The sequence below is a fragment of the Rhinolophus sinicus genome, chromosome 2 (genome assembly GCF_057876585.1).
Source record: "Rhinolophus sinicus isolate RSI-liver-muscle chromosome 2, RSI-T2T, whole genome shotgun sequence".
In the NCBI taxonomy this organism is placed as follows: Eukaryota; Metazoa; Chordata; class Mammalia; order Chiroptera; family Rhinolophidae; genus Rhinolophus; species Rhinolophus sinicus.
Window position 1 is genome coordinate 13,975,401 of NC_142502.1, and position 27,632 is coordinate 14,003,032.

Consider the following 27,632-nt stretch of genomic DNA (forward strand, 5'->3'; position numbering starts at 1 on the left):
ATTTTTAAAGCATTTCAGGAAACTAAACCACAAATCTAGAGTGCTAAAGAGAAGGGTTGACTTAACACTGAGTGAGATTTTATAAAAATGAACTCAAAACACGGATAGAACCCCCCCCACCCCCCGCAGATGGGAGAAAAGCCACTCCCCCAGGGCTGGCCTCAACGTTACTTGCAGGTGCTCTTGCCCGCCCTGGCCCCACCCCAGGATCCTCGCAATTTCTGGGGTCATTTCACCGGCACCCCTCCCCCAGCCTTGATCCTTTTCTTGAATCTACTGAGTTTAACCTGAGGCCTTGCCTGGATAGGCATTCAGCGCATCCTGGGTTATCAGACAAGACTCTGGACGGGAGACCCTGAATCTGACTGACCCCGTAGACTTCTTCCTTGTCCACTTAACCTTCCTCAGAGGTCGAGGTCGTGGTTGCTGAGATGGTAAAAGGATTTATTTAGGAGGCTTGGGAGCCTATCGAAGCTGTGGCTGAGAAGGGCAGGGAGAAATGCCACGGAAACATTTAATTCCTTGGCTCTGAAAGGGTATCGGGAATTGAGGGGACTGTAGTGGCGACGCAGGACATGCAGGCGGGGACACAAGGGACCGGAAGATGAACGACAAGGGTTACGTATTCTTTCAACAAGTATTTATTTAGCACATCCTATCTGTTAAGTATCGTGCTAGGCACAGTGGTGATACAAAAGTGGAGTTCAGGTTCATTCTTTTTTTTTTTTTTTTTTTTTTTTTTTAGCAGATCAGGCATTTCGTTAGGTTCTTCGTAATATATTTAGAACACTAGTTTGCGAGGATAAACCCCATTTGTGAGCAAACACAGAGCGGAAGTAGCCCTGGAGCTGATGGACAGTTTTGATTCTGGGTGGAATTTGCGAGTCCACAGGTTTCTGGTCAACCTTAGGCCACCCTGTAATTTCTTGTCTTCTCTTTCTCGGTGTCTCACCCTCCTGGAGCCTGTGCTTGCACAGCTTCTCCTTTGTGAAGTAAGCACCAGTGAGATGTTGGAGGGTTTTCACACCGCCAATGTTAATTTCGGTGGAGGTGGCGATGACTGATATCCGGCGTGTTCTACACAGAGGAACTGGATGGAGGGACAGAGGTCCAGTCACAAATCACAAGCCACTGCTCAGCTGCTTCAGGAAAACAACTCTCTTGCCTCTGGAGCCCAGTGAGGATGATCAGAATGGTCCCGCGGGTGATGCTGCCCCCAAGTTTTCTCACGTGCTGACTGAAAGGTTTCTTGTCCTGGCTCAACAGCTTTCAAGGCGCATCTTCAGTAGGATAGTACCTAGGCATTTTGTGAAGTTTAACCACTCGGATGCTGCCATACTTGTCACCACCACTGGTTTTGTGACAGTAGTAAGAACCTTCTCCTTCTCTCTCTTTTCAATCCCGGATTTAGCTGTGGAATACTTTCTGTTGTCCGTGGCCTTTCAGGAATTTGTAGCCAGTCTGGAACATCTGCCAATTCCCCTGACCAGGACAGGGTTTCGGCTGCAGTGGGTCTCCCCTTCTGAGGCGTTCTGGCCTCAGGTTACCCTTAACCTTGCCACCAACATCATCCTGCTTGGCCTGAGGTTTCTTCTCCTTAGTGTCTGGTTTCTCAGCTTTTTCACCCACCATCTTGCAAGATGGGAAAGAGTTCGGTTAATTCTTAAACTTTAATATGCAGGAAAATAATTTAGTGAACTTCTTAAAACACTTCTTGATTCCCAGGATCAATTCCAGAGTCTAATTTATTAGGTCTAAATGGAGACGTGAAGCTACGTTTTTAACAAGCATCTCAAATAATCCTGATGCAGATGGTCTTGGGATTGAAAAAAAGCCCCCCAAACCTGTAGGTATAATAAAACAAGCCTAAATGCTAGGGAGTCTTCTATTAATTGCCCAGAGAGGATTCCTATGTTCAACTAACTCGTATGAATTTAGCTGACCTTGAATACACTGGACATGGCCAGTCACAGTGCTGCCCCATGAAGCGTGTCCCTTGTAGTTGAGACACACATCCATAGTCTTGGACTCAGGACAGTAATGCTAAGTGAGGTGGCCACGCTTTGGACCTACCCCAGAGCTTAAGCAACACAAAAGAATGAGCATTAGATTACCTAGGAAGACAAACCACATCGATAAGGTGAGATCACAGGAGGGTGGCACAGGGAAGAACTTGATTCTTCTTCGTCTCATGTGGAAGGCTCAACTACATGGTCCTACTCCATTATTGTGAAGTATTTTCCCCATCCTTTTTGGCTTATGACATCTACCTTTTGTCCTAGAATCCACCTTCTGACAGACCTGAAGGAAAGCCCAGCAGCCATGGTTCTTTGGGCAATCCTCTAAATCCATGGTTATTTTAATGCATAATCAGAAGAGGATGCCTCTGTATGTAACATCCCACAAACAGCGGCCAAGGAGGGGGATACTGGCCTTTTAGGGACCCTGACTTTTAGCTTTGTCTCACCTCCAATGACCAATGGTGTCTGCCCAGGGTTGTGGACACTGGTTTGCTCTCAGGAAACTTACAGGCTCTAGGAGAAACATGGCCTCTTAATGGGTAACGGCTTGAAACCCAACTAAATCTCCTAATTGACCAATAGCTAAACCTGAAAGTCAAGGTCTCCCTTTAAGACTAGTTCTCAAAGTGTGAACTGGGGTCTGTGGGCAATCCATCAGGGACATTATGTAGGCCATGAAATCTGCCCCATGGTTTCTGAAAGTTTTGGCATTTATGCAGCTCAGTATTTTCTCATGACATGAACTAAAACCTTTTGCTTATGAAATCTTCCATCGGTGTATACTCCAGCACCAGCTACAACTCAATTCAACTCAATTCAATTCTGACACTACATGGAGTTAGCACAGTCCCCACAGGTTATAGGGCGGGGACCCCAAGAAGACTGCCTCCACTTCCTATGCCAGTTGCAGGTGGGCATACATGCGCTCAATGAATGGATGAATTCACTCTGAAAAGACTTAGTGATCCACTTATTACCTTCCAGTCCGCCATTCTGTGGGTTGGGGATACAGTGGAGAATACCCCAACACGTTCCCTTCAGTCATGGAATTTATGTTTATTTACTTTTCTTCTTGAAACATTCTGCTTCATTCTCGGTAGTTGCCCAGTACATGTTGGTAGAACAAATGAATGAACAAATTAACGAATTAAAAAAATGCTGTTCAACAATGGGTCTTACCAGTAAATTACAGTGAAACCTGTAATTTTGTAGAAATAACATTGTTGGTTACCCTGAGCCTATAGTCCCCAGAAAAAGGATGCAAGCTGAGGCCTCGTGTGAGCTGTGGGGGGCTAGGTCAGGTGGGCTCGGTCACCAGGGGCAGCACCGGAAACCACGTGGGAAGCCAGGGCGCCAGAGCAGGGCAGGGTGGGAGTTCAGGAGCTGGCGTTGCTAACCAAGCTGTGCATTGACAGCACTCTACAGTTTCCAGAGCTTCTTCTGTATTGTCTGAGTTAGGCTCGTAAGGGCTTCAGTGACAACTGCTGTCTGTGCTACTCCCAGAGCAAGAATCTCAGCTCCAGACCAGGAACCCTGGAGCAGGGACCGGTCGGGGCAGCCTGGAGCACAGCACTGCCACGGAGACGGCATTTAGGCTGCCAGACTTTCCTCTAGTGCCAGGGTTTATAACCTCTTGTGCATGGACCCCTTTAACAGTCTGATGAAGTGTGTGGAACCCTTATCAGAATGTTTTTAAATGCCCTGTATGATGATAAAGCAAACCAATGAGAGTTAAATGCGATTATCAAGATGGAATCAAATTTGGTTATAGCAACAAATGTGGCTCTTTACACATGAAATAACAAGGATGGGATAGATCTATTAACTATCATGATTTTGAGGTAGTGATGAGCATAAATGCTACTGTGACTATCTACAGAAACTGTAATGCAGAATTAAAATATCAGTGACTTTTGGCGACAGACATGGGTGCTGTTAATAGTGGTTTGTTGCCGACATTCATGATTCAAGGAAATGTTACATTACAGTTAGAGGTCAATGAAAACAAAGATGTAATTCTTTTTTTCATCTAAGTTCATGGACTCCTGAATTCTAGTCAACTTTCCCTTGATTCAAGTGTAGCTGCAAGAGCTTTGTTCGGATCTGTCTATGGCGCATTAGATTTAAGGAACCACCTGAAGACCCACTTACTAACCAACTGCTCTGCCATAATACTCCACTTTTTCAGTGGATATGGACTGTAGGTTTGTAACAAATGTTATAAAAGTGCCCTTATTACTTTTTAGTCCTTTGTATATTACACATTCTACAAAAGCAATGGAAAAATATGTGTATGTGGATTTTTCTGGAATCAATAAGGTAAGCTTCATACTTATAAATTTTGATAAAACCCAGTCCCTGGAGAATGTCAACCCAGAGAAATTCTCTTTAAATATCTTTTGTGAAGAACACTCATGTATTGCTTAATTCAGCACATTCCAGTTAAACAAAATAACCCTGGAAATAGAGGAATAAAAGGAATATTAATGAGTGCATTGGCTAGTTGCCGAGCTGAGACCTGAGTCTCCCAGGTTACCAGTTAATCCCCACAGTGTGTACCTCTGGGAGCCTTCAGGGTTCTCCCAGTTTGGGTCTCCACTTTGGCGGGTGTTGCTACTACAGCCGTGAGCAGAGGGAGCAAGACCACATGTCTGTGAGCCATGGCGGGTCACTGGGGTCCCTCACCATTTCTAGTCCATTCCTGTCCCTTACATTTCAATTATAGAAGCAGAGAGAAATCTGGATCTGCCTTTCCTGGGAAGATTTCTAACTGAAACCCATCATGCCAAAGGCTACTTGATTTTTTTTCCCCTCATGCCTTGGCGTCAGAAGAGAGTAGATGACTAGCTCTTCCCTAAAATAACATCTGCAGTCTATGAATGCCTCAACTCAAATCATGAGTCGATAAGCCCATTAACCAACCTGCCAAAGATCTTTCTTGCCAGTGGAGACTGATTCTTCAGCAGGAGTGTGTGCTTGTAGGGTAAGTGAATGAGAGAAAACAAATCAATCAAACACAGTTATGACATATAGAGAGGGGTTAAGATGAGCCCCCGCAAGGGGTAGCAGTTTGGAGTTTCCAGTACACCCTGGATTACAGGTTCTTCAATGTGACTGTTAAGATTCCCACATCTGTGTTCAGGATGTTGTTTTTCTTTCTTTTTTTGGTGAATTGGTGAGTTGCCTGGTAAAACCAGACAAAGAAGGAAATCCCTGGTCTAAAGAACTTGAAATATACATTTCTAAAATCTTCCCCCCGATCCCCCAAACATTTTAAAATAGAAAATAGAGCTTTACATGGTAGAGGAAAATAAAACTCAAGTAGCAGATGGGAAATGCTGAAAAATCAATTCATGAGAAAGACTGCTTACTGAATGCATTACAGAGAACAAACTTACTGAGAACCCTTATAATCCTCAAATAGTATTGAACATACTAGTTTACTGTGTATGTAGAGAGGTGTACCCCCGAAGAAAGGGCTGGAATGGGGTGGGGGCACTCCTGCGAAATTATTCGTGGGATGATCTTTGCGTGGGGAGGCTTTTAGTGAGTAGTCAGTGTTTTGGAACAAATTAAATTGTATATAAAGATACATTATGGGCAGAGCAACGAATGAGAGTCAGTGAAGGGTGTAGAACAAGAACACAGGAAAGAGCCAATGGCAAGGAATCCTGCAGGATGTGCCTGGGGGACATTTAAGATATTTATGGTGACTATTTTACTTACACTGCTTAGAGGACAATCACGTCTTGTGCGCTCCTGAATGCTTCGTTCTGTCTTAACTTTCACATAATTTTATATTATTGTAGGAAAAAAATGGGAACAAAGAAGGGTCAGGAACTCTGGGGAGGGGGAAAAGGCCATAGAACAGTCTTTACTCCGAATTAAGAGTTGGACAAATGGAACAACATTTGCCAAACACCTGACATTTATGAGGCACTTTCTTTCCCCTATGGGCCCTCGAAAGCTAATTGATCACTGAGATTCATTTATAGGTAGAAGAAACTAGCATAAAACCCCTCGTTTTTAGGTGAGTGATGTAAATTTCAGTGGCACTGAAAAGTATTTCTGGATATAAAATGCACTTTGCTCCAAAGGATATTACAAATCTCCAACAGTCGGAGGATTTCACAATTGACCAGATATTTCTCTTGTGTGCACGTTATTTTTTTCTTGTTATGTTTATAAAGCTCTGGTTGTATTCACAATTTTCCAGGAAACTGGTGTCAGGTAACAACTCCAACATGAAGAGTTACCTCTAGAGAGCAGCGTTTTATCTGGTGCTGAAAACGTGCTGGTTGGTTTTCTAGATACATATTTATTTTCAGTTCAAAGACAAAACAGAAAACTCCAGAGTGGAAAATGTTACCTTTTAGTTCACACTCTTTTAATCCCCCAGTCCCCATACAGTAAACATTCTAAAGTGTAAGCAATGGGACATAATGTAAACTCTGCAGAAACAGAAAATAAATTAGTTTCTTTCAAACTTGGTGGAGGTCCTTTTACGGAACACTATACTCGGTTGCAAACAGAATTTGTCTTGAAGGAAGGATAAATCTTTGGCCTATTTCACCATTTCTCCAGCATTGCGTAACAAGTATATTTCAAATTTGCTGTCTTCTCCAACTGCAGCCAAAAGGCAAGGAGCAGTTTGTGTTTCAGGAGCCTGAAAAACAGAAAAAAAAAATGCTCAGGGCTTTAAGAACAGCTTTCCTCCCTGGTGTTAAACTGTTAATATATGATAGCTCTAAAGCTGGAGACCAAAAGAAAATTCAAGGGCGGTTAAGTGATTCTATTCACAAGACGGGGCTGGGGCTGGGATCGCTCTTTGCAATTTTTTTACTTATGGGCAGTGACAATCCGTTTCTGTACCACTCTGTGACTGAGTCAGCAGGGATGCTGCTGGCAGCCTTCTAAGCTTCCTAAAAGATTTACTGGGGACCGTGTCAGTAATTCCATGGCTTCCAAATTTGGGATCTATAGCCTCCAGGATCCTGTTGAGTGAGAATGTTTGGGATTTTAGATTTGGAATTCTGTCGCCTTGGATTTCAGTTTCTCTTTTACACTAAGTACAGAAAGCAAGGTCTGTAAAATGCATTTAGGACAAGAATGAAAGTGAGTAGACCTGGACCTTATTATTGGTAAGGCTTTGTTGCTTTCTCTCAAAGGATATTAAGACTCTGCTACTACTGAATCCTCCAATCTTTTCGAAAGAGAAGTGAAAAAAACTGTATTTTAAAAAGAACAAACAAACACAGCACCTATGGTCCAGAAAAGAAAAACATGTATTCACTCCAGGAGAAATGTAAATTCAAGCATTCAGCCTTTAATCTGAATTTATACATGGAAGAATTTCTCTATTGCGCCAAGAGTTCAAAGTCGGCTGGAATACAGCAAGTCGGTCTCCCACAGATGAGGGAGGGGTTTGGAGTCAGAAAAGATGCTTGATTAGCTTCAGCACGTAAGATGGTGATGAAGACAGGGGACTAGGAACTTCAAATACTCCCCTAACGTCTGATCAAGTCAGGGAAGTAAACAAAAGCAGCACTGCCAGCATAATATACATTAACAGAAAGAAAACATTTCAGATGTTAGGGAGGGAGGTTTGCCGGTGCAGATCTCACCCCTCCACTCAGGGATGAGGCCAGCCCCACTTCGGGGGCCCTAGATGTGAAGCTCAGTGATGCCGGGGGAGGGAAGGGGCAGCTGGGGAGAGGAGGGTGGGCTTGGTGGACGGGCGATGACCTGAGGCACCGCGAGGCTGGAAAAGGCTTTCCAGCTCCAGAGGCTGAGGTGGGAGAGCAGCTGATCAGTCACCTTTGTAGCCAATGGTTTTATGTTGAAGGGGCTGAGATGAGAGTGCACGGTTCCACAGTTTAAGAAAATTCAAAGGGTTGGCAGAAGTATAGAAAAATCTGATTATAGTTTAAAAAAAATCAGAAATGCAATAACCAAGGTGAGAATGTAAAAATGAATCAGTTCATTGTTTATTCAGTGGAAAAAAATTATAGAAGTTTATTCACTAGGAGAATATTTTGGAAGCTAGAATATATAACAAGGGCCCAGACACACGGAAGAGGACGAGACAGTGGGACTGACAAGAGGAATCCGCAGCCACCAGAAGCGGGAGGAGCCAAGGAATGGATTCTAGAGCCTCTGGGGGCGATGGGGCCCCACAGACACCTTCATTTCGGCCTACTGACTTCGGACTTTTAGCCTCCAGAGCTGTGAAAGACTGCATTTCTGGTGTTTTAAACCACCCAGTAATTTGTCACAGCAGCCATAGGATGTATACCATCAGAGGAAGGGACGATTAGCTCTCTCTTCTACTAAACAAAGAAAATTTCATTTTATTTATTATTAGTAATAACTCTTGGCTCATGGCTTCTCTTTACTAACGACGATGTATTTTTTTTTTTTTTTTTTTTCCAAGTGTTTACGGTTTAATAACTAGGTGGTAAACCTATAAAGAAAAGCAAACAAGAGATTTCCAAAACAAGTCAGGATAGGCTTTTTTCTTTGAAGGGAAGGAGGAGGTTAAGAATTGAGAGGGGTCACAAGGGCCACTTCAGAAGTTCTGGCAACGTCTGTTTGTTGTAAAATAAATTTATTGGGGGTGACAATGGTTAGTAAAATTATACAGGTTTCAAGTGTACATTTCTGTAATTCATCATCTATATATCACATTGTGTGCTCACCACCCAGAGTCAGTTCTCCTTCCATCACCATGTATTTGACCCCCTTTACCCTCATCTACCACCCGCTCCCCCCTTACCCTCTGGTAACCACGAAACTGTTGTCTGTGTCTATGAGTTTTTGTTTCTTTGTTTGCTTGTCTTGTTTCTTTGTTGTTTTCAGTTTTATATCCCACATACGAGTGAAGTCATATGGTTCTCGACTTTTTCTGTCTGACTTATTTCGCTTAGCATAATAATCTCAGGATATATCCATGTTGTCGCAAATGGCAGTATTTCATCTTTTCTTAAGGCAGAATAGTATTCCATTATATATAAATGAGGTCTGACAATTAAGTTCGCGAACTCATCCTAGAAAAAGTGCTACATACCTCATTGCTGAATATCACTATAGTCACCTTCGAAGTACTCCCCTTGGGAAACTATGCACCGATGCCAGCGCCTAGTCCACCCTTCAAAGCAATTCTGGAACTCTTTTTCTGGAATGCCTATCAGAGCTGTTGTCATATTACCTTGATGTCCTGAATATCATCAAAATGTCTTCCTTTCAATATTTCCTCTATCTTCAGGTAAAGAAAGAAGTCATTGGGGGCTAGATCAGGTGAGTAGGGAGGGTGTGCCAATACAGTTATTTGTTTACTGGCTAAAAAACTCCCTCATAGACAGTGCCGTGTGAGCTTGTGCATTGTCGTGATATAAGTGTCAAAAATTGTGGGCGAAAAGTTCAGGTCGTCTAACTTTTTCACACAGCCTTTTCATCACTTCCACATACTAAACTTGGTGAACTGTTTGTCCAATTGGTACAAATTCATAATGAATAATCCCTCTGATGTAAAAAAGGTTAGCAACATCGTTGCAACAAGTTTGTGAACTTAATTGTCAGACCCCATATACCACATCTTTATCCAATCATCTATCGAAGGACACTTTGGTTGTTTACATGTGTTGGCCACCATAAATAATTCTGCAACAAACATCACAGAATACGTATATCTTTACAGATAAATGTTTTCAGATTTTTTGGGTAGATACCCAGAAGAGGGATTGAGGAACCGCCATACTGTTTTCCATAGTGGCTGTACCAATTGACATTCCCACCAACAGTGTATGAGGGTTCCTTTTACTCCACAGCCTCTCCAGCATTTGTTATTATTTGTCTTGTTGATGATAGCCATTCTAACTGGGGTGAGGTGATATCTCATCATTTTCATTTCCCTAATACCTAGTGAAATTGAGCATTTTTTCATATCTCTGTTGGCCATTTGTACATCTTCTTGGGAGAAGTGTCCAGGTCCTCTGTGCATTTTTTAATTGGATTGTTAGTTTTTTGTTGAGTTGTATGAGTTCCTTATATATTTTGGAGATTAGCCCCTTATTGGAGGCATTGTTTGCAAATATCTTCTCCCAATTGGTTGGTTGCCCCTTTGTTTTGTTGTTGGTTTCTTTGGCTGTGTAGAAGCTTTTCAGTCTGATATAGTAGTCTCATTCATTTGTTTTTGCTTTTTCTTCCCTTGCCTTTGAGGTCAAATTCATTATATCTTCTCCTAAAACCATGGTCCATTAGTTTAGTACCTATGCTTTCTTCTATGCAGTTTATTGTTTCAGGTCTTATGTTTAAGTCTTTGATCCATTTAAGTTAATTTTGGTATATGGTCACAGATAACAGTCTAGTTTCATTCTTTTCCACGTGGCGTTCCAATTTTCCCAGCACTATTTATTGAAGAGGCTTTCTTTTCTCCATTGTATGTTTTTGGCTCCTTTGTCAAAATTTATTTGCCCATGTATATCTGGGTTTATTTCTGGGTTTTTAATTCTATTCCATTGGTCTGTGTGTCTGTTTTTCTGCCAATACCATACTGTTTTGAGACAATAATTCATTGGTTCTTATTGTTGAATAATAGAGGTTAAAATTAAATGTTACCAAAGTGACTTTAAAATAAAAATGAAAACTCAATCTCAATAGTATTGGTCAAGTTGATGGTGACATAGTTTTTACTATATTTTTTAACACCGAAGACTGAATAATTTAGAAACTTTATGTATCATGAGGTTCTTTAGAGATTTGCTTTTGAATTGCGGAGAATGAAATCTATTTATTTCTCTTATTAGTGAAGCTGCATGATATCACTCTGTGCTTATTAACCATTTTGCATGTCTGATAAAAATGTCTTCTGTGGTGGAAAGAATTTCAAGTTCATAGCATTTGGTTAAAACTTTCCTCCTACCTTACAAGTCTTAATGTTTTCCCAACCAAGTAGTAGATTATAACTAATGCCATAACTGAAATTTTTCTGATTTTTTCACTGACAAATAATTTAACCATGTATAGATTTAGTTATTAAAAAAATTCTATTTTGCTGAAATATTTATTTTCCTTGCCTTATGTTTTTTTAAATATAAGATGATTAGCCTCCCCCCACCCCAACAAAAAGTGCCCAGAAAAACCTTCTTTAAAAAGGGAATTAATTTCACAACAGCTATGTTTCAAAATATTCTGTTTTAGTTAGGGAAGATTTACTTGTCATCATCTTTTAGATATTACTGAAGTGTTAAAGATGTCATCCCTAGATTTAGTTATCACAATCTTTTATTTAAGTAGCTTGGGCTTCCAGCCTATTTTGGCCCCTGCTTGGAAATAGGAGAAAAAGAGGGACACACTCTACTCCAGGGATGGTGTGTCGGGTGGTGAAGCGAGGACCTGTGCCTTGAAACACAATGGTGATGAACAATTTTTGAGCTGCTCCTTGAAAAGATATAGTTTGAAGACCAAAATCACAGAGCCCAGGTGTTCCCCCAGGGAACCCCAAAACCCCGTGGGTTTGCAACTTGGGGATAAGAGGCCCTGTTCCCAGAAGGGCTGCAGGCAGCAACCATAGTCATGGTTATGATTCTTAACATCATTGAAAATTTCTGCTGTAACGGCAGTTTAGGGAAGAAATGAGCTGGTATTATCCTCCTTTCTGTGTGTGCAATTCAAGAAAAACAATTCTTAGGTAAGTAACTAACTTTTATTGCAGGACTAGAGTCAATCTGATTCCATACTAAATACAGCTTTGCACATCAGAACAAAGTAAGGAGTATCTGAATTCTTCAGGAAATCTGCCAGGGTTTATTGTGTTCATTTGAATCCTGCCAAGGTTCAGAAATATGATGAAGGTTCAGAATCAGAAGCCCAAAGAGGGGGAAAGAATCAACCCTCCTAAATCCAATCACCTTCAAACAAAAGACTGAACAGTAAAGTTGCAGCATCAGTTTCATTGGGACAAATAACTTATTTGAATTAGTTCTATTTGGTGACATCCAAAAGAATGAATCATGCCCCAATTCTAACAACAGTGAAAGTTCTACAGGGAAGCATCGAAAAGGAGCTCAAATTCTGGGGCTATCTCGGCATCTCTTGCTCATACTAAATCTCACACAATTTCCTCGAGGGTGAGGTAAACAGGAAAGGTGAGGAGGCGGAAGGAAAGAACACCGTCATCGACTGCGCAGTCTCCTTCCGTGTGGAATATGCCTGCCACACACTCCGTGGGGTGCAGAGAACCATCTGGATGGAGTCTGACCACTGTGTGAGTAAAGCAACCAATTGGACATTTCCTCTTCCGATGCCCAAGTCTGTCGAAGTTGACTGTCATCCAAGGTTTCACATTTTTATTTTACGCATATTTAGTCGCCACAGGCCTTTGTTAGGAGAAGTGGTCTCTGACAGCTGTATGTGAGAGGGCCCAGGAAACAGAAGGGATGTTTGCGGGATCATTATACCCAACAGCCCTTGAGAAGGAACGTTTGCTTTCTTTGGTGGTTTTAGCTTACGACACCGGACCTGTTTTCCATTGTTCAAGCAAGGTCAAGTGGTGGGTTTTTGAGCCACTGCCCACAGCCTAGGACAGGATTTGGCACAGTTCACAACGAAAAAAGCCTTGGATAAGTGAGTGGGAAAATGCCATTCAATGAGAGAGTTAAGAGATAGCCCTAGTATACTTGACTTAAAATAATTTGGACAGAGTCATAGCTTTTAATACCCGAACAATTATCTTGTTCTTTTCTTTATTTCTTTTTTTTTTAAATCACCTGTTTATCCCCCAAATTACAGGTCTGCTGAAATAGCTGGTTGTCATCTTCCAGGATGGGTTGAAGTTCATTCACCCCAGGACTGAAATGAAAAGTATGTCCTGTGGTTTGGGGCCTTGAGGATGGGGTGAGACTGAGAGTAAGCAGCTCTGGGCCGAGTCTTGGCTTTTGTACTTATTAGCTGTGCAACTTGAGCAAGTTGTTGACCTCTCGGGCCAAACTTTTCACAACTCTGAAATAAAAATACTACCTATTTCACTGGGTCGATTCCAGCATGATACGTGACAGGGTAAGGCAAAGTAACTCGTGCTAGCTATGGGATGAGAGGCAGGGCCGAGCAGCGGAAAGACAGTTCTGCAGTCCAGTGGATGGGGGACATCCCTCAGCTACTGCCTCTCAGGGACCAGAGGGGAAGGACCTAATCTGTTGGGATAGCACCTGCCTCCAGGGGGTGCTGAGACCACCTGTGCAAGCGCCTGGCACGTTGGATGTCACCACCATCGACTGTGTTTGACCCCCACCCATGCCCAATCTTTAAACAAAATCCAGAGGAATACTTGTTAGTGAACATAAACATAGTATTTACGTGGATGTGACAGCAAAGCCACGGACGTGTCCCCTGGCATTACCTGAGTCTTACCTGCAATATCTAAGGTATAATTGGGTTTATGTGACCTACTTGGTGAGCAAATGAAAATGGACCGCAATGCTGGAAAAATACTATCCAAGAGATGAGAGGCATGTATACACTTGTTCTGGACAAAAATGACAAATGGCAGAAATGTAACATAATGGGTTTTTGACATGAAAAGGGAGATTAATCAGGACAGGGTCAATTTTCAGTTTGAGGGGAAGGATATTGTTAGTCTCCCAAGGCCTAGCTGGGAAAGCCAAGACATTCTGCCCTCCCCTCCTGCCGGTCATACCAAATGACCAAAATAACACTGTTATCAAAACTCAAGTTTATGGGCTTTCTTGTTTAAAAAAAAAAGTCTCCTCTAGTTCATTTTCTGTTGTTTTCTTTTTCAGAAATGAGAAGGATATGCAGTGTGGTTGTGGTTCAAACTAAAGACAGCCCCTACTCCTCAGCAAAACACAAATAACACGACACATCACACACACAACTCACACCAAACAATTCCACACCTTTCATTCATGTGATCGCATATAAATGACCCTTTACCTTTCTCATCATAGCCCAAGACTTCAGTGTCTGAGTAACAGACAACAACAATGACAACAACAACAAAACAGCCTCCCCACATTGGCTACCGGCCGTGAGACAGATGTTAGTGAGGCTCCTGAGGGCCTGGCTGAGGCTCCATCTCAGAGACACTGGGAAGAAGAGTGTTTAGGCCAAACAAGCTCATGTGAAGGCCCAGACCTGTTGGCAAGAGGGAGGGGTGCTGGGCTGACGAACAGGAACAGGAGTGAGTGGGAGAATGAATTGGGGGTGTTTTGGGGGAAGGAATGTGTCTTGAGACTATGGTGAGGACATGTTTGATATATGGGATGGGGAAAAGCAGCTCTGAGCCTTTAAGACTTCTGATTGGGAGTTTTCCAGGGAGGATGGTTGGGAGGGTGGTTATTTTTCTTCATGATGGGAAGCTAGGAAAGAAGCCAGCAGGTGTGGCTGCAGGAGTGGGGGCAGACAAGAACAAGATGAAGAGGCCCCCCTGAGGCTGCCTCAGCCAGCTCCAAGTGCAGCCCAACAGTCTGAAGTTGTGACGACCATGGGCCATCAAGGGGTGTCATCTCTGCTGCCCTGTCCTTGCTGTGACTCACAGGACCCTCTAAATGGTCTGTCCCATCTTTATGTGTCTTTCCCGTGGTGTAAGAGCCTACCCTACCCGTTGAGCCACAGTTGAGTGTTATGGGTGGAATGGTGTCCTCAAAAAGATATATTGAAATCCTGACCCGCCAGTACTTATGACAGTGACCTTGTTCGGATGTAGGGTCTTTGCAGAGGTAATTAAGATGAGGTCAATACGGGGGTGGGGGGGCTAATTCAATATGACTGGTGTCCTTATAAGAAGGGAATGCCATGTGAACACAGGTGCACAGGGAACATGCTGTGTGACCCTGGAGGCAGAGACGGGAGCGATGCAGCTGCAAGCTGAGGAAAGTCAAGGCGTCATGACAACCACCAGAAGCTGGGAAGAGGCCGAGAAGGATTCTACCAGAGTCTCCGAGGGTGCCTGGCCCGCCTGAGACCTTGACTTTGGAATCCTCGCCTCCAAAGAACGGGGGCAGAATAAAGTTCTGTTGTTTTAAGCCACCCCGTTGAGATACTCTGTTATGGCAGCTCTAGAAAACGAATACACTGAGATTCCTCTCTCACATGATCCTAACTCTGTAACCAAGAGCTACGTGGGATAGTCAGTCCTTCAAAAATGATAGCAGATACTAGTTTTAATTCTGGGAAAAGAATAATGAGTTTACAGGGTTCCACAGTGATGAGGTGAGAGGCCTTAAACAAATCTATATTCAGAGAAGACACAATTTAACTTTCCCCAATGGCTTGTGTCCGGACCATCTAACTGCATATGCGCACGTGGGCGTGACCCACGTCCTGGCCTGTTATTAGGCAGAAATTCATAGTAACCAAGCTGGGAAGTTACTTACCAGACCATTTTTGTCAAAGACATTAGAAAAACAAAATAAAACTAAAACAGGTTCAGGAAAAAAGTAAAAAGCACAGTAGCCTACCTGAGTGGCCCTGGGTCCTGTGATGTCGTGTTCATTCAGAACAAACCTTTGACTTGCTCTGTTTCCGTGTCAAGGTCTATGTCGTAGAAACAGGGCCGCGTGGGCAGTCCCGGCATGGTGCTCATCTGGCGGATAAAACACAAGCAGCTTCCGTGAGCCCACGCGCTATGCCGTCGCGCCCGACACTGTGCAGCTAATGGCAGAAATAACTATACAATTCAACTCAGCCTCACAGAACTTAAGGTTCTAGCTACCGTGTTTCCCCGAAAACAAGACCAGCTCTTATATTAATTTTTGTTCCAAAAGACGCATTAGGAGGGTGTGTGTTCAGGGCTGTCATCCTGAAAAATCGTGCTAGGGTTTATTTTCCGGTTAGGTCTTATTATCAGGGAAACATGAAACTCATACATCTATCTCTTTAAATTCGCTGTCTGCTATTTCAATCTTTGTTTAAGGAAATGAAACAGAAAACGCAAATGTCAACTTTTTGAAGATTGAGAACATTTCCCTGCCCCACAGCACGCTGCAGCTCCAAACAGTGATTTTCAAATCTTTTTTTTTTTAAAAAAAAATCAAACCTTAATACTGAACCTCAACAAAGATGAGCTCCTCTGGTGGAAGGGACAGTGGGTGTGGGTGGAGTGGATGATGGCCTGCTCCTCACCCCCTAATATGGCGCCCAAGACTCATTTTTGTAAAACCTACAACCCTTGGAGCACAGGTTGCAATTTCCTGCTCCCCAGAGAGTGACCACTCTGGAGTACTTTAGTAACAAGAACTGATGTTTATTGAGAACGTACTATGTGCCAGGCACTGTGCTGAGTCTCTTACTTATTTTATCCTCTTGACAACACTATGAGGTAGGTACTTTTTTATGCGCACGTTACAAGGAAGGTAATAGAGGGTTAAATCACCTGTCCGAGGCTACGCAGGTAATAATAAGCAGCAAAACTCAAAGTCTGACTCCATGCCTGTAATCTCCAATGATTCATTTGGCCACCCCCCTTTGGGACACTCTGGGCTTTCCAGGGGTAAGTGAAATAAGCCCCACCACCACCCAGAGGTAGGTACTCATTTTAGCCCCACTTTATTGATGAGGTCAGAGAACACTTAGGCACGAAGGCACATGCTCAAGGTCACAGTTAGTTAGGGGTGGAGACAGGATTAAGCCAGGCCCATGCCCCTCACTGCCCCGTGTCAGACCAGAGATTTCCAAAGTGCACTCTTTGCCCACCTCCATCAGGGACCCTGGGTGAGCTGGGGAAGACTCCCAATGCCTCAGTGGTTCTCACACATGGAAACACTGGTCTCGGACCTAACTGTGAGGCTCCTGGGTGACCCCCTCCTTATCGATGTCAGTCTTTCCAGCTGTGTTTTCATAGGCACTGTGCATACAGAGGATGCTTGTAAAGCAATGCTGCATCCCATCGGAGAAAAGACACCTGGGGTTCCGCTTAGCCTGGCTCTTCCGAGGGCTAAGGGCTGTCAGGCAAACTCCTGCCTGCTACGGCCAGAGAACTCCGAGAGGAAGCGGCAACACATCCAATACTCAGTGGCATCCAGGGCGTGTCCGCTCTTCCCCACCTGGCAAAAAGTTCTCAGATAAGGCCTCTAAGATAGAACCGGCCTCTAAGATAGAACCCAGCTCTCTCGCTCTGCACTTCCGGCCTGTAGTGACTCGGGATTTCTCTCTGCCACCCTCTCCTGCGCCCTCTGATGTTGACAGACTCTTGCTACTCAGACTGTGGGCCAGTAGTGTGGGCATCACTGGCAGTTGTTGGAAAGTCACAGCTCCGAGCCTGTCCGGGCCTGCTAAGCCAGAATCTGCAATTTTAGCAAGTCCCGAGTGATCTGTGGCACATTACAGTACGAGAAGGGCTGGCTCCGTCAGTGTGGCCGGGACGCTTCTGACGGCTACTCCTGCCCACTCCCCATTCCCCTGAGCACGGAGAAGGAAGCTCGGTGGCGGAGGGGACCTGTGCACTTGCAGTCCTCCTTAACCTCCTGGACCCAGACAGCGTGAGGGAGGAGGGCAACAGGACGTACTCTGCACGTGGCCGGACGCATAAAACACTGTGATAGCTGGCGCTAGCACTTGTCCTAACTGCACAGGACTGTACTTTAGATACCTTATGGGCTAAAAAGATTCCTGGGACCTGCTTGGGATATAGGTACCATTTATAACATGTCTTTGGGAAAATGTGCTTTGGGTTTCAAGCAATTGACTAAAATAAAGTTTCGGCGCACAAGCTGCTTGTAGGTGGGTGCTGCCTGTATTTTAAAACTGTAGGTACGTGTATGGCTACGTGTACTCCTGAAGTTTCTGTTCCTAGCAGGGGCATCACATTTTTTTCTCTGGTTACTACAGTGGCTGCATATATCCGAGGAGAACCCAAAAAGAAACTGACGCTTACTGCTGACGCACTGGGACACCAAACACAAGGGACCCTGGTGGGGAACGGTCCACAGTTTCCCCAGTTGTCTGGGGACAACTCACATCAGGTAGTCTATAGCAGTTTTCCTGCCTAACTGCATTCTTACATGGGCATTTTAAGATGCCTCCAGAGTCTGTGTGGGACTATGGATTTGGAAAAAGGAACCAGCATTTGGTAGTTTCAGAAAAGGAAATGAATGATCACACTGAGCCACAGGGATAAACTAACATGACGGCGTTACCCAGACTTATGGCTGCTACTTCTGCGGCTGCAACACTCTTCACTCCAGGGTGGAATTCAGCAGGAGGCAGGTTAAGTCTAAATCCACGCAAGGTAAGAAAACCCCGTGTATTTGGGCCCATCTGAACAAAGCTACAATGGAAGCTTCTGTTGTGGATAACGACTGCCCTGCCTGCCTATTTACACACTATCTTTGTACACATGAGAATTCAACTCTCCACCGTTAACTTTTGGCTGATGCACAACCAAGGCTGATACAGGTAGAGTGTGATTTGTGTGGTTCCTGGAGCTGGTCTATGGGCTGTTGTGAACCAGAGTGTACATCTTTTGGTTATTCTGATTCTCTCACAAAGTTGGGAGCCCAAATACTCAATGCCGGGAAGTATGAAATGTCTTCCCTCTATTTCCAGCTTTTTCTCTCAAATGGGGGAAGAAATGAGTTTAATCAAAAGATTCCCATGTTCTGTCCCAATGATGCAATCATCAGTTCCCAGAATCAGGCCGACTTATTTGGGATAAGCAACAACAGACACGAAAGCACAGAGGCTGCAGAGCTGAGGGACTCTCTGCCCTGTGGACAAAGAAGCATCTCCAGTAAATCTGTTCTTAAAAGAAAACTTCTGCTCCTGAGCAGACGCAACATGGAATGATGTTAACATCAAATTCTCTCCCAATAAAAAACTGGTATCAAAGGATTGTAGCCCCTAGACAAGAGTCAGCACATCCTACAAGAAAAAAGAATTCGGACAGCCCTTGGGAGCTGACCTCTGGCCCCGCGCCCGGGGTCAGTGACGATCTGGGTCGACTATTTGTGCGCTCTCTAAGGAGGCCTCCTGCTTAAAATAACGAGGGAGCCATGAAATTGTACTTACTTGTCATGCTGCATTAATGGATTCTTTGACAAACGCTGAAAAACATGGGTTTTTGCCCTTCATGACCCTCATTTTTAACTACATTGAATCTTCCAGATTTTTACCGATTTCAGGTTAAGCTTATTTTGGAGAAATGATGAGTTCTCTGAATAGGCTTTATAATCATACATTAAAACTAGTAAATGTCTAATCACCATGTTGTACACCTGAAACTAATACTATATTGTGTGTCAACTGTAATTGAAAAAAAATTTAAGAGAAAATATTCAGATAGTTAAAAGTAGTCATTAAAAGTAAAAGTAGAATATTCTTTGGCATGAGTAGAAAAATTATATTAAAAATTCTGTTTCATAAAGTGATAGCTTCATAATTTCTACTTAAACAAAATATTGTTGTAACTTATGGGATCTGGAAAAAGAACAGCAAAATAAGCCCAAAGGGAGTACAAGGAAGGAGATAATAAAGCTCAGAGCGGAAATAAATGAAATAGAGACAAAAAAAAAACCCCTCAAAAGATCAATGAATCCAACAGCTGGTTTTTAGAGATGAACAAAATTGACAAACCTTTAGCTAGACTCATCAAAAAAAAAGAGAGAGAGGACCCAAATTAATAAAATCAGAAATGAAAGAGGAGAAGTGACAAGAGACACCACAGAAATACAAAAAATTTTAAGAAATTACTATGAGCTACTATATGCCAACAAATTAGACAATCTGGAAGAAATGGACAATTTTCTAGAAGCATACAACCTTCCAAGGCTAACTCAAGAAACGGAAAATCTGAATAGACTGATTACCACCAGGGAAATTGAATCAGTAATCAACACGCTCCCAACAAACAAAAGCCCTGGACCAGATGGCTTTACGGGTGAATTTTACAAAACATTCAAAAAAGAATTATCACCTATTCTCCTCAAACTATTCCAAAAAATCCAGAAGGAGGGAAGGCTCCCAAACACTTTTTATGAGGCCACTATCACCCTGATCCCCAAATCAGATGAACATATTACAAAAAAGGGAAACTACAGGCTGATATCCTTATGAACATAGATGCAAAAATCCTCAACAAAACATTAGCGAACAGGGCCCGGCCCGGTGGCTCAGGCGGTTAGAGCTCCATATTCCTAACTCTGAAGGCTGCTGGTTCGATTCCCACATGGGCCAGTGGGCTCTCAACCACAAGGTTGCCAGTTCAATTCCTCGAGTCCCGCAAGGGATGGTGGGCTCCGCACCCTGCAACTAAGATTAAACACGGCACCTTGAGCTGAGCTGCCTCCCGGATGGCTCAGTTGGTTGGAGCGTGTCCTCTCAACCACAAGGTTGCCAGTTTCGACTCCCGCAAGGGATGGTGGGCTGCGCCCTCTGCAACTAGCAAAGGCAACTGGACCTGGAGCTGAGCTGCGTTCTCCACAACTAAGACTGAAAGGACAACAACTTGAAGCTGAACAGCACCCTCCACAACTAAGATTGAAAGACAACAACTTGACTTGGAAAAAAAAAAGTCCTGGAAGTACACACTATTCCCCAATAAAAAAGTCCTGTTCCCCACCCCAATAAAATCTCTAAAAAAAAAAGAAAAAAGAAAAAAACATTAGTGAACAGAATTCAGCAATACATTAAAAAGATCACACACCATGATCAAGTGGGATTCATTCCTGGTATGCAAGGGTGGTTCAACATCCACAAATCAATTAATGTGATACATCACATTACCAAAATGAAAAATAAAAATCCTATGATCATATCAATAGATGCAGAAAAAGCATTTGACAAAATCCAGCAGCAATTTATGATAAAAACTCTTAAGAAAGTGGGACTAGAGGGACCATATCTCAACATAATAAAGGCCATACATAATAAACCCATAGCTAACATCATACACAATGGGGAAAAGCTAAAACCACTCCCTTTAAGATCAGGAACAAGGCAAGAATGCCCACTTTCTCCACTTCTATTCAACATACTGCTGTTCTAGCCACAGCAATCAGACAAGAAAAGAAATAAAAGGCATCCAAATTGGTAAGGAGGAAGTGAAATTGTCCTTATATGCAGATGACATGATACTGTATATAGAGAACCCTAAAGACTCCACCAAAAAACTATTAGAACTGATAAATGAATTTAGTAAAGTAGCAGGTACAAAATTAATATTCAGAAACCAGTTGCATTTGTATATACCAATAATAAAATATCAGAAGGAGAAATTAAGAAAACAGTCTCATTTACAATTGCTTCAAAGACTATAAAATACCTGGGAATAAATTTAACCAAAGAAGAAAAAGACCTATACTCAGAAAATTATAAGACACTGAAGAGAGAAAGTAAAGAAAATACAAATAGATGGAAACACATAGCATGCTCATGGATAGGAAGAATTAATATCCTTAAAATGTTCATACTGCCTAAGGCAATATACAGATTCAATGCAATTCCTAACATACTACCAAGGACATTTTTCACAGAAATAGAACATATAATCCTAAAATTTATATGGAACCATAAAAGACTCCGGATAGCCTCTGCAATCTTGAGAAATAAGAACAAAGTGGGAGGTATCATGATACCTGACATCAAATTATACTACAAGGCTACAGTAATCAAAACTGCATGGTACTCGCATAAAAACAGACACATAGATCAATGGAACAGGACAGAGAACCCAGAAATAAATCCATGGCTATATGGTCATTTAATCTATGACAATGGAAGCAAGAATTTACGGCGGGGTAAAGCCAGTCTATCCAATAAATGGTGCTGGGAAACCTGGACAGACACATGCAAAAAAATGAAGCTGGACCACCTCCTTACACCATACACAAGAATAAATTCAAAATGGATTAAAGACTTAAATGTAAGACCTGAAACCACAAAACTCCTAGAAGAAAATATAGGAAGAAACTTTACAGACATCACCCAGAGTAAGATTTTTACTGATATATCCCCTCGGGCAAGGGAAGTAAGAGTAAAAATTAACATGTGGGATTACATCAAACTAAAAAGTTTTTTCACAGCAAAGGAAACCATCAATAAAACAAAAAGGGACCCTACTGAATGGGAGAAGATATTTGCCAATGATATATCCAATAAGGGGTTAAAATCCAAAATTTATAAAAAACTCACTCAACTCAACTCCAAAAAAACAAACAACCCAATTAAAAAATGGGCAGAGGACATGAAGAGACATTTTTCTGAAAAGGACATACAGATGGCAAATAGACATGAAAAAATGCTCAACCTCACTAATCGTTAGAGAAATACAAATAAAAACCACAATGAGATACCACCTCACCCCAGTCAAAATGGCTATCATCAATAAATCAACAAACAACAAGTGCTGGCGAGGATGTGGAGAAAAGGGAACCCTTGTGCACTGTTGGTGGGATTGCAGATTGGTGCAGCCACTATGGAAAACAGTATGGAGGTATCTCAAAAATCTGAAAATGGAACTACCTTATGATCCAGCAATTCCACTCCTAGGTATCTATCCGGAGAAATCCAAAACTCTAATTCAAAAAAATTTATGCACCCCTATGTTTATTGCAGCACTATACACAATGTCCAAGACATGGAAACAACTGAAACACCCATCGGTAGACGACTGGATTAAGAAACTGTGGTACATTTATACAATGGAGTAGTGTGCAACCATAAAGAAGAATGAAATCTTACCATTTGCAACAACATGGATGGACCTAGAGAACATTATGTTAAGCGAAATAAGTCAGACAGAGAAAGACAAATACTATATGATCTCACTTATATGTGGAATCTAAAGAAAAGAATAAATGAATGAACTAATCAGAAAAACAACAAAATATTGTTGTAGTTAAAAATTTTGTTGTGTTTGTGAAATAATTTTTCTGACTTCTCCTTAAATCAACTACTTTTTCCTACTGACTAAACCATCCAGCTTTATTTTGGTTCAGAAAATAAGTATTTTTACTCACTTTTTGTTTCTCAGTTCATGATCTGAGGTGGAATGCCTCCTACACATTTCTTTCCTCTCTAATAGATGACTGAACAACCAAGAAGCCTATAGTGGTTAATTACACTATGATATAATTGAAATGAAGATTTTCTTTTTGATGCAGTAACTCAGAAATTTAAAGTCTTCATTAAGCAAAACTATATCTTGAGTTGTAAATACAGTGCCCATTGCTTCTCAGCCTTCTGGCCAAGATCCTGTGAAAACACAGTGCCTGGCAATATTCGGCCCTCGACACTTTTTAAAATAGATGAGTAAAATGGAGGATGATTACAGAATTAGGAAACACTGAAAACTTCTTGCGGAGCGGGTTTCTTTGTTTCTTCCCTTCTTCTTTGATTGTGAGGGACAAAATCACTTATATTTAATGGTCATTTTGATAATTAAATAAGCTACCCTAAGAGGATGTATCTGAGGAAAAATGGTCCAGTATAAACATCAAGTGACTGAAAGAAGAGAGATGAAAAATCATTCTAATGAAAACTGACAGTGCTGCTACCATTGGGATTTCCATTTTCTTGTCTTAGTGGAGACGGGTGTTCTGGGGTTTTTTTCTGGGCAGCCAGGTTAACATCTACCTGCACAGCTCATGACTGCATTCAAAAGCTGATCTCTGTTTTATTCCTAGGGACACTTGGGGAGTTGGGGTCCTGTCCGAGTGTCCGGTAAGAGTGCACTCATCTTTCCTGGTGGCCAATAAGCGCCTTTACTGTGTGAAAGGACACACTGGTGTTTCATTTAACCCAGCATCCTTTGCTGAGTGCTCACTCTGGAGACACCGAGGTGTCCAGGCCCTGGTCCCTGTGGACAGACCAATAACTAGACCATTGGGACACCTGGGGTAAGTCACTTTTTACGTTTTAGTTTAAAGTGAATCTTTTTCATTCTTTGCTTTTTATATAAAAAGAATGAACACAATACATTCTTAACTTATGACTTTCAGAGATGGAAGTCATGTTCAATTACTATAAAAATTACCATCTTGTGCTCACATATTTTGCCAGTATTACACAGCTCAGATTATTCCAATTTATTTCAATGGCCTTGAATGAAAGTGTTTTCTCTTCTTTTGTAAAGGAAACTATAATTTCTCTTAGTGGTAGGGAGCCCATCCCTAACTAACTTTTCTATTAGTTAAAAAAAATTTTACTTACAAAATTTTTTCAACATACCAGTAAAAAACAGCAGAAGGAGAAAGTCAAGTCCTTTTCCCATAATACTGCTTCCCAGAAACAACCCCTATAAATAATTTTTGTGTGTGCAAACTCCCAGGTAATTTTCTATTCCTCTAAGCAATGTGACTCTATGGTGTATATTTATATAGTTATGCACAGACATTGGATAATTCCACATGTACATGCCTGAAATTTGATTATCAGATAGATTAAAATTTAAAATTCGTAACTGGGTATTTTCTAGCCAAAGGAATACTGCTGGAGTGGGGAAGAGTCAGGAAGAGATGTCACCAACGCATTCTGTATGTAAAGTCAATGGGCCTACCTTTGGGAAAATGAGATTAGAGGGAGTTCTTTCAGGGGGAAAGAAAAATAAATGTGAAGCAGAGGGTCTGACTGACCAGACATAGACAAAAGAAACAAAGTTCTGTAACTTTCTTGCACGGCCTTCAAGCATAAGCGAAAGAACTCAAATATGATACAGGACTAACAGTTTTAGTTAAAAGACTACTAAGAGTGAGAAGTCTCCCCTCCCCCATAATCTTTTCCCTTTACTTGTTCTGATTGTAAGGGTGGTGTGGCTCAGTCTCCTTTCAGCTGTGGCTCCCAGGAATGCCCCCATGCTGGCTTGCTCAGGAAGACAACATCCTTCCTGTGCCCATGCCAGGAGGACCAGAGGTGGCACATGGCGGGCTAGCCTGAGCCCTGCCGTCCCATGGCTTCTGTGTGTTGTCCTCTGGGGTTGGCTTCGTCCTCACGCTTCCTGGTCTGCAGGGGCAGCTCGAAGCCAAACAGGCACAACTCATGATAGTGCAAAAAAAAAAAATGCCGTCTTTTGTGGCTCCTTTTTGAATTTTTAGATTCCTTTCTTTTACTTATCAATTTTCGTGGTTATAATTTGGTGTCCTGGCAACTCCCATGGTAACACTGCGGGTACTATGCTAAGCACTTTACATGCACCGTATCTCATTTAATTCCTACAACCTCACAAGGTCAGTGTTATTCTATTTCCATTACCTCCATTTTGCAGATTAGGAAAAGTGTCACAGTGTGCCCCAAATCACACAGCTAATAATTAGGGGAGCTGGAATTCAAATGCAGACAGTGTGACTCCAAAGGCCTGGCCCTCACCACAGATCCCAACTGCCTCCCTGACACCATGGCATTTAGTGTCACTGCCCCACAGCAGGGAAGGATACACTCACCAGGGCTAAAACTGCACAAAGAAACGTTATGAGCTCTGTTTGCAATTGGAATCTGCACATCTTATCGAGCTCCTGATATTTCAGTTACAGTAAATAAAGTCACATGAATTTGTAAATTCATTTACTTTGCAATTTTAATCTTTCAAACTTGAACATTCATTTAAGAATATGTTACACGGCTTACACTCAGTGTAGCATCTTTCCAAATTGCATCTTAAAACACTAGTCATAGCTAAATTAGCAGTAAGTAACCCCTTATGACCGGTAAAAAAATTTCCAAAATGATACACATATATTAACACCAAGAGTTTGTCCTTAAAAAGAACAGGCTTGCTACTTTTTAAAGATCAGCGTTGAAACGTGGATTGTTGACTCCCATACCATCATCCACTGAAATAAGCTAAAAGCCATCCCAATTTTACTTAACCATTTCAGGGAAAATATTCCATAACTATGTTTGGAATGTGCTCTGGAAATTAACTTCAGTGGGCTGGCAAAACCCAAGACAGACAGTTCTAAGGCAATGCTACTGCTGCCCAACCAGCTGATTTCTCTATCACTTATATGCTTTGTTTGCATTCATTTCCAAAAGGATGCATAAAGGTCACACCTACACAGGTAGTACATTGCTTACATTCTATTCTTCCTATTCCGCTGGTCTGCTACGGAGGTTTCTTCCCCCCACTTTCCTCATGTTACCATAATGACCACAGCTGAGCAGGTCCCCAGTCCCTGTGAGACAGGTGAGGTAGGACAGGCTTTTGGATGCCCGCTAACAGGTGCAGAAATGGGCTCGAGCTAGTTGTGCGGCTTCCCTGGGCTAATGAGGAATGGGAACCACAAGTGTAAAAGCTCCACGTGGTAACTGAAGTCTGGGGGTTAGTAGAAGCCTGATCCAGACTGTGAGGGGTGCAGGAAAGGGCTCCACTCCTGTACGACTCGTGTGTTTTACGGTAAGGTACTTCAGTGAGCCTTTGGTTCTTTATCTGGAAATACAGTCTGAGTATAAACGTATTTATATTATGGGGCTTATTTCAAAATTAAAATGAAATAAAGGAGCAAAGGACCCTGGTTTAATGTTGAATACACAATAGGGACTATTATTCTATGACGGAATATACAAGCATAATTATGTATATGAAGTACATTGTAGATTATTTATGATAGAAAAAGGAAACTTTATTTATGATAGAAAAAGGAAACTTGAAAACAAATTGGATCTATCCATATATGTTTCTTTTATAATAAAAAAGGATTATCATTAGTTTTATGAGATTTTTTTCCCTTAACTTTAACAGCCACACTTTCTGTATTTCCTACTTGAAGCAATCAAAATCTGAAGCTAAACCCAATACGCAAGAACTAAAATATGAAGCAAACAGGAACTGCTCTGATTGAGAACAAGCACTATTTTAAAAGAGAGACCCTCACAAGTGTGACGATAAACTGAGCTTCAGTCTTTAGGAAACGAAGACTACTGTCTTTGTGCAGGCCAAAAATGCTGCGAAGAGCAGACGAACCCATTCAATTCTTGACACACTGCTCCTCTCTCCTAGAATTTTTGCAGTGTACTCATATTCATTCATCAGCCATTTGACTGACAGGTGGCATGCCATGAGAATCTCCACTAACTTTCATAAAACAAACCAAGTTAATAATGTTTCACTGTTTGGAAACTCAGTATTTAGTAATAAAATTATGGTTTTTGAGGAAGACGCTCATCCTCTGAAAATTAACCGTTATATTCTGGGCATGGGTTTTGTCCCAAGGTCCTACTGGCAATTAAATCATCATTCTGTATCCCCTTTAAGAGGAGAGAAGATGGAGGGGAAGGGAAGAGAAGGAGGGAGGAAGGCGCAGGATGACTAAAACTGCTTGCACTTAGCTGAGCTGGTCTTTCTCTCCAAGGAGCTCGTTAGCAAAAAGGCGTAGCGGCCCATGTAATTTAGCATTTCCCCTTTGTTTTCACTCTCTCCATCCCCCCAACCCCACTTGCAAAGCTCCTCCCCAGAGATAATAAGCGGCTGCAGCAGGAAAACATAACAAGACGGAGGGAAATTGTATCACATTATTTTACTGTCCCCTTTATGCTTCTCTTGGGACAGTGGCAAAGGAGCAGTCTGCGGGGACCTGGGGGGAGGAGACGGAGGCGGGAGCTGACTCATCCCATCTGGCACTTGGCTGGTCGAGGCTTGATGAGGAAACTGAATTAGGAAAGAACTCA

The 27,632-nt window shown here is 42.2% G+C and overlaps 1 protein-coding gene and 1 pseudogene across 1 annotated transcript in view; both read right to left on the reverse strand.

Moving 5' to 3' along the window:
* Positions 1-781: 781 nt before the first annotated feature.
* LOC109449315 (large ribosomal subunit protein eL6 pseudogene) lies at positions 782-1,758 on the reverse strand (annotated as a pseudogene).
* Positions 1,759-6,386: 4,628 nt separating this feature from the next.
* Positions 6,387-27,632, reverse strand: part of MTHFD1L (methylenetetrahydrofolate dehydrogenase (NADP+ dependent) 1 like) — a 188,026-nt gene continuing 166,780 nt past the window's right edge. The window contains exons 27-28 of the mRNA XM_074333706.2: positions 15,497-15,621; positions 6,387-6,687 (exon numbers count right to left, since the gene is read on the reverse strand). Of these exons, the coding sequence (XP_074189807.1) occupies positions 15,532-15,621 (90 nt within the window). The 3' untranslated portion in view covers positions 6,387-6,687; positions 15,497-15,531. The remainder of the gene's footprint in view (positions 6,688-15,496; positions 15,622-27,632) is intronic.